The sequence below is a fragment of the Rhincodon typus genome, chromosome 16, assembly GCF_021869965.1.
Source record: "Rhincodon typus isolate 14 chromosome 16, sRhiTyp1.1, whole genome shotgun sequence".
Classification (NCBI taxonomy): Eukaryota; Metazoa; Chordata; class Chondrichthyes; order Orectolobiformes; family Rhincodontidae; genus Rhincodon; species Rhincodon typus.
Genome location: NC_063347.1, coordinates 17263079 through 17276017, shown reverse-complemented (window position 1 = coordinate 17276017; position 12939 = coordinate 17263079). Strand labels below are relative to the sequence as shown.

The following is a 12939-nucleotide window of genomic DNA, read 5'->3' as shown; positions in this document are numbered from 1 at the left end:
ACCATGTGGCCAGCCAGGGAACAGCAATGAATCACTGGAACGAGGAGGAGTATGTAGTAGCTTAGAATCGCTGTGGAACAAACTGGGAGAAAGACTGAGATAACAAGGTGTAGAGCTGGATGAACACAGCAGGCCAAGCAGCATCAGAGGAGCAGGAAAGCTGACGTTTCGGGCCTAGACCCTTCTTCAGAAATGGGGGTCCGCCTCGATCCCCTACAGTTTGCCTACCGATTGGAGACTCCTTCAGTGTCGTTTCGATCATATGGTTGAAGGGACAAATCTAACAAAAATAGAGCAGGATAAATCTATAGGCTACATTCCTTCTCCAGTCTAAAATGAATACTGCAAAGAAAAGAAAAGTTTACTGGTACAACAGAATTCGCAGAAAGTGAGACAGGTGACTGAGTTTTCCCACTGGTGAAGTATGGTGCCGAATGAATCTCATGGCGTTCAGTTTGTCAGGGTCCAAGGCATGTTTTCTCAGATAATCTTCCACTTTTCACCCGTGAGTTATGTAACCGAACTGTTGGGTGTGTTTCCCAGTGAGCCACATGGCCAGAGATGTTGACGTGCTTGCCACTGGCAAGTCCTGGCTTATGTCTTGGTGCTTAATAAAAGTTGTAATGCACACGACGTCAGACACTGAAAATTCAGAACTACCTCCCAAACTGTCATGCCACTGTACACTGGTATAAAGTCTGGAACTCTTTGTGGGGAGTACAAGAGATCAAAACAGCCAAGGGGGATTGGTTGAATTTATAGTTAGTGAAGGCTTTATTCTGTTTTCATGAGATCAAGGGAAGAGGGGCCCTAAAGTAATTGATATTATTTGACTTTAAGGGCTCTGCAAAGGTTTAATCCAAAAGGGTGGGTCATGGCAGGAGACCTCATTTCCGTGATTTGTTTCTTTTGCTCTATGTGGGAGTCTGGGCATATTTCCAAGGCCCTGGGCTAGCATATGTGTGGGAAGCATCTCTGGCTGCAGCTCCTAGAAGCCTGTGTTTCAGGGGAAATATGAACTAGCTCCTAGCTTTACAGACAGGGATCTGGAGGTGTTGGTGAATAGGGGAAGGTTTGGGCATTGGAGAGGAGCCTGAGCAGCCTGCTGACCATCAAAAGTGACTACACCAACAGTCCCAGCTGGACTGGACAGAAATTGCAGCTCGGGTCAGTATTGTGCCCCAAATCGAAACACGTAACCAACAGGACAGGAAGAAGCTCAATGATCTTCTGTATTCTGCAGGACCATCTTCTTTGTTTGCTATCTCACAGTCACAGGGCCACCAATCATTTTAACTCTGCTACTGTACATGCATCTCATGGCTGACAACACTATTGCATTATCATGTCAATTCAATTACCCACTTCAACTTCCCGAACTCCGAGTCTTTCCTACCGTCTGTGATTCCTTCTCACTCACTGGGGACACTTCGCCTCTTCTCCTGCTTGTGTGCACCAACTTGAACTGCCCTTACCTCCTTCATACTCAATCCCCCTCCTTATCTCATTTGAGGAAAATCTGCCCCGCTCCCCTGGACAGATGTGTCCATTGCTCTCCGACTGATCTATCAAAGTTTGACCTCCAGGTCTGACTGTAACAACGCCCTTTGGTGAAACTGGTCAAGACACTTCACTGACGGTTGAGGTACCTTTGACCAAATAGTAGACCCCTTCACCCCAGTAAGAAGTGTTCCCCTTTTATTTTCACACTTAACTATTTTCTTGAAATATATACAGTGAGTTACGCTGTTGGCACATGCTGCAGTTCTGATGATTTGGATGTGAATATAGGAGAAACGGTTAATAAGTTTGCAGATGACACCAAAATTGGTAGTGTAGTGGACAGTGAAGAAAGTTATCTAGGAATGCAAAGGGACCTTAATCAGGTGGGCCAATGGGCCAAGGTATGGCAGATGGAGTTTAATTTAAATAAATGTAAATTGTTGCATTTTAGTAAGACAATCCAGAGCAGGTCTTACACAGTTTGGGGCCTTGGGGAGTGTTGTTGAACAGAGAGACCTAAGGGTGTAGGTACATAGTTCCTTGAAAGTGGCATCACAGGTAGACAGGGTGGTAAAGAAGGCATTTGGCACACTTGCCTTCATTGTGAAAGTGCTGAGTATAGCAAATAAAAACCAAAAGAATTGTGGATGCTGTAAATCAAGAACAAAAACAGAAATTGCTGGAAGCTCAGCAGGTCTGGCAGCATCTGTGAAGAAAAATTCAGAGTTAACATTTCGGATCCGGTGATCCTTCCTCGGAACAGGATGTACGTCTGCAGGAATTGGACCAGGGGAGAGAAGACTGAGCCAAGGTAGGAAGAGATGAGTTCTGTGGGGCAGGAGCAGGCTGAAATAATGGGTCTGCCCGGACAGTCCTGTTTGTGGATTTTTGGAAGAAGGTAGAAGCGAGCTGTGTGGGGCTGGAGGACTGTCAGCTTGGAAGCTGTGGTGGGGGAGGTCACCAGATGAAATGAGATCAGTTACTGTAGTAGATACAACGGCCTGATGTGCCATGGTGAGGTTATGGCCCAGGGGAAGGTAGGAGGAGGTATCTGAGAGCTGGCGCTCAGCCTCTGCAGGGTAGAGGTCAGTATGCCAGACTACAACAGCAGCAGCCTTATCGGCAGGCTTAATAACAAAGTAAGGGTTAGATCTGAGTGCACGGAATGCAGTCAGTTTAGAGGGAGATAGGTTGGATTTGGTGAGGGGGTAGAGAAATTGAGGTGATTGATATCATGTCGACAATTCTCAAAGAACAGATCGAGTGCAGGTAAAAGGCCGGAGGGAGGGGTCCAGGTGGAGGGACAGTGTTGGAACTGGGCGAAGGGGTCTGCGGGATGGGGAGAGAACTCTTGTCCAAAGAAATAGGCATGGAGGCGAAGATGGCAGAAGAGGAGTTTGGCGTCATGTTGTGCCTGAAAGGTGGGGATGCAGAGGAATAAAGCTGAGGCCTTTGCTGAGTACAGAACATTCAGCATCAGAGAGCGGGAGGTTAGGAGGGATGGTGAATACCCGACAGGAGGTGGGGGGATTGGGAGAGGGGATGAAGTCGGAGGGAAGGGCAGGAGAGGAAGGTTCCAGAGGGCCATGGGTATCTTTGAGTTGTTGCATCTTGTGGGCCTTGATGCCTGAAAGGAAAAGAACTAGTTTCATGTTAGCACAACGAATGGGTCGGAGGATGAAGTGGAACTGCGGAGTGGTGCAGCCCTGAGCCAGTGTGATGCGATGCTGTTGGAAAGAGAGGTCGAGAGTGTGCATGTGATGCTGCATGGCCCTGAGCATGGATCTCAGGATGCGGCGAGAGCAGCTGTTCGTGGAACATTGAACATCATGGATTTATCTGTGATCCTGGGTGGATTCAAAACATAAGGGATGAAACTTCAGTTGGAATCCATGTGGGGTGAGTCTGAGCCAGAGGCAGTCACTGAGGAATGTGATATGACTGTGGAAATGAGTTGTAGCAAATACTTGGTTAAAAATTAAGTTGCTGGAAGCTCAGCAGGTCTGGCAGCATCTGTGAAGAAAAAATCAGAGTTAACATTTCAAGTCCGGTGACCATGGGGTTGCAGCTCGTGAGGCCACATTTAGAATACTGCGTACAATTCTGGTCACCCTGTTATCGGAAGGATGTTGTTAAATTTGAAAGGGTGTGGAAAAATTTTACAAGGACATTGCTGGGGTTGGAGGGTCTGAGCTATGGGGAGAGGCTGAATAGGCTGGGACTCTTTTCCCTGGAACGTTGAGGCTCAGGGGTAACCGTATAGAGGTTTATAAAATCACAAGGGTCATGGATAGGGGGAGCAGCCAAGGTCTTTTTCCCAGGGCAGTGGTGTCCAAAACTAGAGGGCATATGTTTAAGATGAGAGGGGAAAATTTAAAAGTTTTCTGAGGGGCAACTTTTTCAAGGAGACGATGGTGCGTGTGTGGAACAAGTTGCCAGCGGAAGTGGTAGAAGCAGGTACAATTGCAACATTTAAAGGAATTTGGATTGGTATATAAATAGGAAGGGTTTAAGGTGACATGGGCCAAACGCAGGCAAATGGCACTAGTTTAGTAAACCTGATCGCATGGACATGTTGGACTGAAGGGTCTGTTTCCATGCTGTATGAGTCTATGAAATTTCATCTTATAGAATTCCAATTATCATAAAACACATGGCAATATAACTCATTGTGAGCAACTGTATAATGCCAACATACTGAATGTATTGGAGACTTAAAATGCAGGTAAACCTGCAGATAAATTAAGTGCAGGTGTCTACAGATCCAAAGCACATGAGTCTCAACACAGCAGAAAAGAGTAACAGCATTCCATATTTAAGAAATAATGATATAACAGAAATGATGTGTTAAGTGTTTTTTTCAAATGAATGTGATGAATTTATTATTGATATATTTTGTGAATATTGTTACATCCAACATATTGAATTGCATAATTACAGAGTTTTTCTCAAACACACCCATCTTTAGCTCTTCATCATTACATTCTGAACATATACTCAAAATTAATCTGGTCATCTTACAGAAGCAGTTTTAATTGTAAGTGAACAGAGGAATTTATATTTGACGATACAAAATGCTCACAGATTTACAACCTTTAATCAATAAGTTTTTGGCATGTAGGTAACTGAATAATAAAGCTGTGCCAGCGATGTGAAAGGGATAAGCTTTCATCATCTGCTCTCAGCTAATGAATGTAGGGTGTCAAATAAAGAAGATACAACATAGTCAGAGGGGCTTCCATCAATAAATCCTTTGCCATTGTAGTGAGCAAACCAACATGGAATACTGGTACCTCGCTTTGGATCAATTCTGTAATCTTTCTGGTACCCCCTAAAATTAAAATAATCAATAAAATTCATGTAAGAAATATACAGACAGATTACAACTGGTCAAAAGGGCTAATACTATCTTAGCAACATTACCTTGTTACTCTGAGTTTGTGACCTTTTACAATCATTGTTGCATCAGGTTTGCCTTCATCTAAACCAGGGCGGATATTATATATCTCAGCATTTACTTCATGGTAAAACTGGCCTGTGTTGAAATAAAGGTAAATTAATTTAACTGCAATACAGTCCATTGAGTGCAGCGTGTCCAAGGGAAAAAGAACAATGATTTTACTCTACCAGTGAGGAATACCTAATGAACCAAAATGATTGAATGAGTTTAGAAGCTGTTGCTATATTTTGGGATTAAACTGAGATTTTTAGTTTTCTCATTGTGAAATGCTCTTCCTTGTGCAAGAGCTTTGGTAGTATTTTGGTTTAGTGTAAAATTAATTTAATATTTAATTTGATAATTCAACTAAATTATGTTCAAAACAACAATATAAAGGTTAATTATGGTTTGGATGTGAACATAGGAGGTATGTAGGAGTAAGTTTGCAGATGACACTAAAATTAGAGGTGTAGTGGACAGCAAAGAAGGTTACGTCAGTGTACAATGGGATCTTGATCAGTTGGGTTAATGAGCTGAGGAGTGGCAGATGGAGTTTAATTTAGATAAATGTGAAGTACTGCATTTTGGAAAGGCAAATTAGGGCAGGACTTCTGCACTTCATGGTAAGGTCCTGGGCAGTGTTGCTGAACAAAGAGACCTTGGAGTGCAGTTTCATAGTTTCTTGTAAGTGGAGTCACAGGTAGATAGGATAGTGAAGGCAGCGTTTGGTATGCTTGCCCCTATTGGTCAGTGCATTGAGTATAGGAATCAGGAGGTCATGCTGCAGCTCTACAGGACATTGGTTGGGTCACTTTTGGAATATTGCGTGCAATTCTGGTCTCCCTCCTTTAGGAAGGATATTGTGAAACTAGAAAGGGTTCAGAAGAAAATTACAAGGATGTTGCCAGGGTTGGAAGCCTTGAGCTATAGGGTGAGGCTGAAGAGACTGGTGCTATTTTCCCTGGAGGTCAGAGGCTGAGGGGTGACCTTTTCGAGGTTTATAAAGTCACGATGGGCATGGATAGGGTAAATAGGCAAGGTCTTTTCCCCCGGGTGGAGGAGTCCAAAACTAGAGGACATAGGTTTAAGGTGAGAGGGGAAAGGTATAAAAGGGATCTAAGGGGCAACTTTTTCATGTGGAGGGTGGTGCATGCATGTAATGAGCTGCCAGAGGAAGTGGTGGATTACAACAATTACAACAATTAAAAGGCATCTGGATGGGGATACGAATGGGTAGGTATTAGAGTGATATAGGCCAAATGCTGGAAAATGGGACTAGATTTGTATAGGATATCAGGTTGGCATGGACAAGTTGGTTCGAAGGGTCTGTATGTGTGCTGTCTATCTATATGACACCATGACAAAAGGAAAAAAAAACAAATATTTTACACTATATAAGAATTATTTGAAATTGTTTTATCAGAAAGTATCAGCAATAAAGAATCAACCTTTTTTCCTGTAACAACACTTTACAGATACTTAAACCTTCGTGAGGAGTCACTCTGTTTCCACTTTAAAATTCCTTGTTCGGTTGGCATGGCTATAATTGGTTTCTTTCTAGAAAATGTCTGCATGCACTTGATGCTAGCTGCTTTCATCAATGTCTTCATAAGCTCCTAAAGCAAACTGCTAACATAGCTTATTTATTTCTTAACGAGTTCCTTAAACTTCTTTTCCACAGTCTTCTGTTTCTGTACCTTCCTGAGATTTAACTGCACTGCTGATTACAGGCCTTCTCTCTCTCTGAAAATAAACCTGCACATTCTCTGAAAGAAACCTTTTTCACACTTACTGAGCTTCTGGATGGTTCTTTCTCTCAGGGGAACTGCTTCGATCTCTATCCCCCTGTGGAATAGGACACCTTGTTGCTAGGCAATGACCTATTATCTGTCTTGTTTCTACTTTTGTTTTTGAGAGCACTGAACTATTTATCTCAAACTGTATCTAAAAGCATGTAAACAAAATCCAGACAACCTATCAACATCACAGAATTTCAAAATAAAACTAAGATATCCTTCTTAAAATACACAATATAGAAATATAATTCAAACTTAAACCTATACATGATTCCATTTACTTTAAGACTCAAGTTTTCAAATAATATACTTTACGAATTGAAATCTCCTTAACTAGGGCAAACTATTCTTTGCACTTTTTTCATGATTGAGTGATAAAACTAGCCTGAACATTTACTTTTCTTTGTGCCAAATTCATTGTCAATTTCAGCGAAGAATGAAAATTAGTGCTCTTGGGATTCATATCTTGCAGTCATCACTAAATATGGTGCACAAGTAAAACAACATTTTTGTTGCAAAAGTATTTGCAAAATCACTTCATTTTACAAGAGTTATAACTCTTTTACAGTTATTCAGTGTTAAACTATGACTTTACAGGTAATAAAGTGAACATGCTACATACCAAGTAATCCATGGGTCATATTTGAAAGCCTGTGGCTATCAAGCGTATAAAATCCCAGAAAGTCTCTGTGCAGAGGGTGATTTTTCCAGACCCGATGCAGCACAATAACGAATGTTGCATCATCTCCCATTGTTAGTGTGAGATTCTTTTCTTTCATAATTGACATTGAGAAACTAGTAAATAGATATTAGAGATGATAAATGAACATTTTTAAAACATCAATGTCCTGAATATTGAATAAACATAAATAAATCTCTCAAAGTTGTCTATTTTAAGAATTCATTTCCGTAAAGTCCCACACATTTGGTTTGAGGTGACTATTGTTCTAATAGATTCATTCAGATAATAATTTAATAAGTAGATGCTGACTGTGTACCTGACCTTTGCACAGCTGCAAATTCAAAAAACTTCTTCATCCAGGACACTGTTCCCATGCTCCTGATTCCTTCAAGTCACCTTTTCTTACTGCAGACTACAATCCTGTATTTTAATATTTGTTTTACATTTAAAATAAAACAGAACACACTTTATATTGGATTCTGGCTGTGACTCAGAACATAATGTGAAGGAGTAATTGGCAACTGGAGCAGATGCCTAGAAGCAAAGGGGAATTGCAAAGTGGAAGAAGGCCTGGCAATCTATAAGGAAGAAGAACTATTCCTGATGGATTATCAATGTTAATCAAGTATGAGAAATATTGGGACCTAAATCTTAGGGCAGCCAAAACTCTGCATGATGTAATACTTTGTTGTGTGCTAAATGGTTTGGACCTAAAAAAAGACATGAAAGGCACAAATGCAAGTCTTTCTTTTGGAATATTCATCCACATTTTTTTAATGAATGCGTATCAACCAGATTAATATTACTTCAGTATCTAGAGTCTATAGGTGTGAGGTTGGAAAAGCACAGCAGGTCAGACAGCAGCAGAGGAGCAGGAAAGTCAATGTTTCAAGCTGAAACCCTTCGTCAGGACCGTTTCGGTCCAAAATGTTGACTTTCCTGCTCCTCTGATGCTGTCTGACCTGCTGTGCTTCTCCAGCCTCACACCTACAGACTTTGGCTTCCAACATCTGCAGCCCTTATTGTGTCTCCATTACTTCAGTATCTGCCTGTTTTTCTGAAATTCCAATTCTGTATGTCCTTGCAGTAGTATCACAATTCTGCCTTGTATGCAAGATGGTGAATTCTCAGTTCTTATTTGTATTTCTTTAATCTTTATTCCATTACATATTGTCACTAGTGCGATTCAAAAATTACAAAGATATACTAAAGCCTACACAAGGACATTATCATTGCAAGGCAATTTGTGAGAATGAATTCTTTACTTGACTTTATTATCATTCCTATTGCCTTCAACCGGTTTTTGAAACACAAATGCAATGTTGCTGAAACACTGCAATAAACTGTACCTTTCTTTTGTTAAAGAGGCTGTTGTTGACCAGGGGATAGTAATCTTCTCTTCTCCATGAAAGACTGTAATGGTCTGTGTTGATACTTCAACTTTTACATCCAATTCCATGTTCACAACTCCAAACTTGCCAAAGTATGTGTTTATTTTCTTGTTAATTTCTATTTTCTTCTCCCCAATCAACTCTCCATTTATTGTAAGACCTGCACGTAAATTTAAAAACACATGATTTAATGTTAATAAATTGCGACAATGCCAAATTAAAATCAGGAGAAACTCTTCATAGAAGTAAATGATGAGTGCAGAGACTGGTTATAGAGAGGAAAGTAGTGACCATATGGAATTGCCAGACTGTTGATATCTGAGAAAAAGCAGAAAGTGCCAGGAAAAGATGCCATACTTCACTGAAATTGTTAATCATTGTGAATCTTTGTCTGTTGCTGTGACATTTCTAGGAAAAGATCCTTTTGATTTATGTATGAATTACATTGATGACCATTAACCGAGTTGACAAAAATTATACTGTAAAATGTAACAGAAACAAACTGCAAATGTTGGAACCTCATAGGTCAGGTCTAGTGAAGGGTTACATAACCAAACATCGATGCCTCTCTTGTTTCTATTTAGATGTCAATTTACTTGTGCTATATTTCCAATGTTCTCTGATTTTCTTATGAAAAATAGGCATTCATTCTTTGTATGTACCCAATTCCTGTGGAAATATTGCCTAATATCTCAACAAGCCCTGTTAATGCTATTATATAGATGCAGGACAAAAGAATAGAAACCAATTTCTGTACACAAATCAAACTGAAATACAGGATACTTCTTTTCTATAAATTTTTCACCATGATGCTAAGAAGTTGATAAACAGTATATGTAATAAATTCTTACAGTGCATGTTGCTTCCAATTGATTTTAAATCCACATTTGGGTGAATCAATACAAAGACAATAAAGAATTGGAACTCAATGTAAAATCATGATGTTAAAGATGGCAAGGTATTTATTGCAATTATCAGGGAACCACCTAATGATATTTAGTCCTGGATGGTTACTTCAGAAAGTCAATGAGTAAAAGTGCCGGGAAATAATGACAAATGTTGTGAAAACATTGTGTGTAATTTTCAGGGTCTTTTAATGACAGCCTGCAAAGTGGGAATGCTGGTGAAAGTCTAGCAGCAGGAAGTCTTCCTGCAGCCAGTTTTGTCAATGGCAGGAAAGCTGACAAACCCAGCAGTCTCTGGGCTGGGGGAGTCTAAGGCTTCCTTTTTGGCCACTGCATGCCCACACAGCTGCTCCTCCAGCAGCAATGCCTGGCCATTTTGCAAAATGTGGTTCCAGACTGTGCTTCTTAATCCAAACTAGGTTATTCATACCTCTCACCCTTGACCCCAGTGGCAGTATTTCTGCTGTCTCCAACATATTCTGACCACCAAATGTACTCCTATTTTGTACAAATCTTTACAAAGTTAGTAAGGCCTTACACTAGACTGTCAGTTCAAAAGATCACAAGTTCAAATCCTGCTCAAGGTGACAGCCATCTTGAAATGTGGAAAAGCACCTGGATGAATCTGAGTCTTCAAATTCACTCCAAATAATAACTGCTATTATTTCCTCACATTTTCTCCTTTGCTATCAGATCTTCTTTTATTAGCAAGGAATGTGGAGAGGTCAAATAGTTGAATTCTACAAGGGCCAATGTGCCATTATATATTGCTCTAACTCAAAAGTCCTTTTATGTTTGGTCACATTGCATAGTTATTTTTCTTTCCTTGTGAAAGCATGTAGCACAAGTTGCACGTACCTGTAGCTGGATCTGTGATCAGATTGAGAATTGTCCCTGGTTTCCCATCAATGTTGAAACAAATGGCATCACTGTGATCATTTATTGAAATGATAAAGTGAGGATCGCTGTCAACTTGAAAAGATACCAGTTTTAAAACATTGCCCACTTCTTTACGCAACACATTTTGAGTATATGACACTCCTCTTTGCGCACGAGGGGGAGTTGTTTTGCAACCCTAAAACCCCCCCTCCCCCAACCACACACCGGCAAGTATGTTTGTAACACAGGATGGGTAGCTAGCTCATCATCTTTTGAGAAAGCATAAAAACTGGTGAGTGAGACATATTGAGGTCCATAATGATCACAACTTTCATTTTCATGTATTATTATAAGATTTCCCTACTGGGTTCCTGCTCACTCCTGAGCTCTCCTTAAGCTCATTGAGCGGGCTAACGATGCTGAAAAGACAGGGAAGAAAGGAGGTGCTTTGTCAGGGGCACACCTCCAAGATCAGCCACTCCATGAACTCCAGCCTGACTTCCAAAACTCACATCGTACCATGTCCTTTCCCTTGAGTCCATTGCATTCCCGATCCCAGCTGCTCAAAAATGCTGGAGTTAGCTCGGTGCACCATCCATCTTCTCTTCCCTCTTGGGACTGAATATAGCACCAGCAGCATCCACTACTTAATTCTGGTGCTGCTGGCTCAGCTCCCAGGAGACCACCTCCTTTCCATAAGGGGCTGAAGTCCGATTCTCAAGTAATGATGACCTCCCAGTATTTTATCATGACAGGGCAACTTCTTAGAAAGTCAGTCACAAATGTTCAAATTTTTTTTTCCTGGGTTTAAACAATTTTCCCCATCCCCAAAATATTCAGCCCAGGATTAAAGAAGTAAAAGTCATCTCTTTCTTTCCGCATGTTCTAAATTTGACAGGAAGTCAGGGTTTAAAATAATTACTTGTACTCAATCTCATGAAGTAATTATGAAATTGGTCTCTTGGGGCGATGAGTATGTACATTCATTTGACCTTTTGTCCTTAAAGGGACACAGTTCCATTTAGTGATCAGGACTGATTCATTTTCCCTTCCTTAAGGCAGCAGTGCTGCACAGAGTTATGGCACCATGGCTTGAAGCTGAGACCTCTATCTCTATGTTACTTAGTTATGCAATTCTTTAAGCAAATAAAGAAAAGGTCCAGAGGAAAGCCACAAAATGATTCCTAGCTTATAGAAATCAGACACTGAGATAAACACAATGATCTCGGCCCAGTTAATGTAAAATAGTGTATCCTTAAAGATGATCTGACAATGGCCCGTTAAATAAGTAGAGGTCTGGACAGCATGTCTTTACTTTAAGCATACAAAAGGAGCTATGTTGTGATATCGTCAGATGATACAGAATTGGAAATTGTTTCCGTAATGAAGCTTGTTAAATTTTACTCATAAGAGGGTAGACTGCACGTGGGGTGTGGTACTGGGTGAGCTGTTCCTATAGAGAGCTGGCGTAGTTGTGACAGGCTGAATGGTCTCCTTTTGTGCTGTAACAATTATGTGATTACATGTGGGTCTTGAACCTATGATTCAGAAGCAAGTGTACCATTAACTGAGCCAGACCTCCTTTGTAAAAGCATATGGTTGAGTTGTTTATTAATGCAACTGTTTGGAACAATGAATTATCAAGCTGTATCTTACCAGAGGTAGAAGTGGATACTACAGCTGTAGGGAAAAAAAGGAAGAGTAATAACGTATGTACTCAAGTAGCTAAATCAGCTTCAGGTATTTTATCACTGAACGTCCCTGTATTATATTCTGGGTTAAACAGGAATAATTACATTGAACAGATCTGCTGATTAAAAAGATAATTGCTTTTGCAAGTGATTATAGCAGTTGAATATATGTTACATCATCCTGCCAGAAATAACAGAAAAATTTCCAGGTAAAGTGTTTCAAAAAACTTCCCACCAACTTTTTGGGCTGTTACAGGTGTTACAGGTGTTTCTCAATGACATTAAACTTTTAATTATGCACATTTTAAAACAAAAAAAGTGTGTAATTTACATCCATATTCTCCAAATAACCACATATTTTTGAAAGTATTTTGTAACTCCTCTTGAGTCATAGGCATTTCATCTGAAAGTATAGTTCAGACGTAGCAAAATTCTAAAAGTATCAAATATTTAAAGTGCTGCAACTCTGTGTGACACAAACAAAGGACATGATGTGCTAAGCCGAGAGTTGCTAATGAAATACAGTCACTATTATCATGTAGGAAGCACGGCAGTCAATACACACATAGCCAGTTCCCACAAACAGCAAAGTGTTAATGACCAAGTCAACAAGGTGCAGGGCTGGATGAACACAGCAGGCCAAGCAGCATCAT

At 40.4% G+C, this 12939-nt stretch overlaps 1 protein-coding gene across 1 annotated transcript in view; it reads right to left on the bottom strand.

The window, feature by feature from the left end:
- Positions 1 to 4385: 4385 nt before the first annotated feature.
- Positions 4386 to 12939, bottom strand: part of LOC109934844 (inter-alpha-trypsin inhibitor heavy chain H3-like) — a 96055-nt gene continuing 87501 nt past the window's right edge. The window contains exons 22-27 of the mRNA XM_048606762.1: positions 12252 to 12275; positions 10575 to 10688; positions 8770 to 8971; positions 7361 to 7533; positions 4927 to 5038; positions 4386 to 4834 (exon numbers count right to left, since the gene is read on the bottom strand). Of these exons, the coding sequence (XP_048462719.1) occupies positions 4675 to 4834; positions 4927 to 5038; positions 7361 to 7533; positions 8770 to 8971; positions 10575 to 10688; positions 12252 to 12275 (785 nt within the window). The 3' untranslated portion in view covers positions 4386 to 4674. The remainder of the gene's footprint in view (positions 4835 to 4926; positions 5039 to 7360; positions 7534 to 8769; positions 8972 to 10574; positions 10689 to 12251; positions 12276 to 12939) is intronic.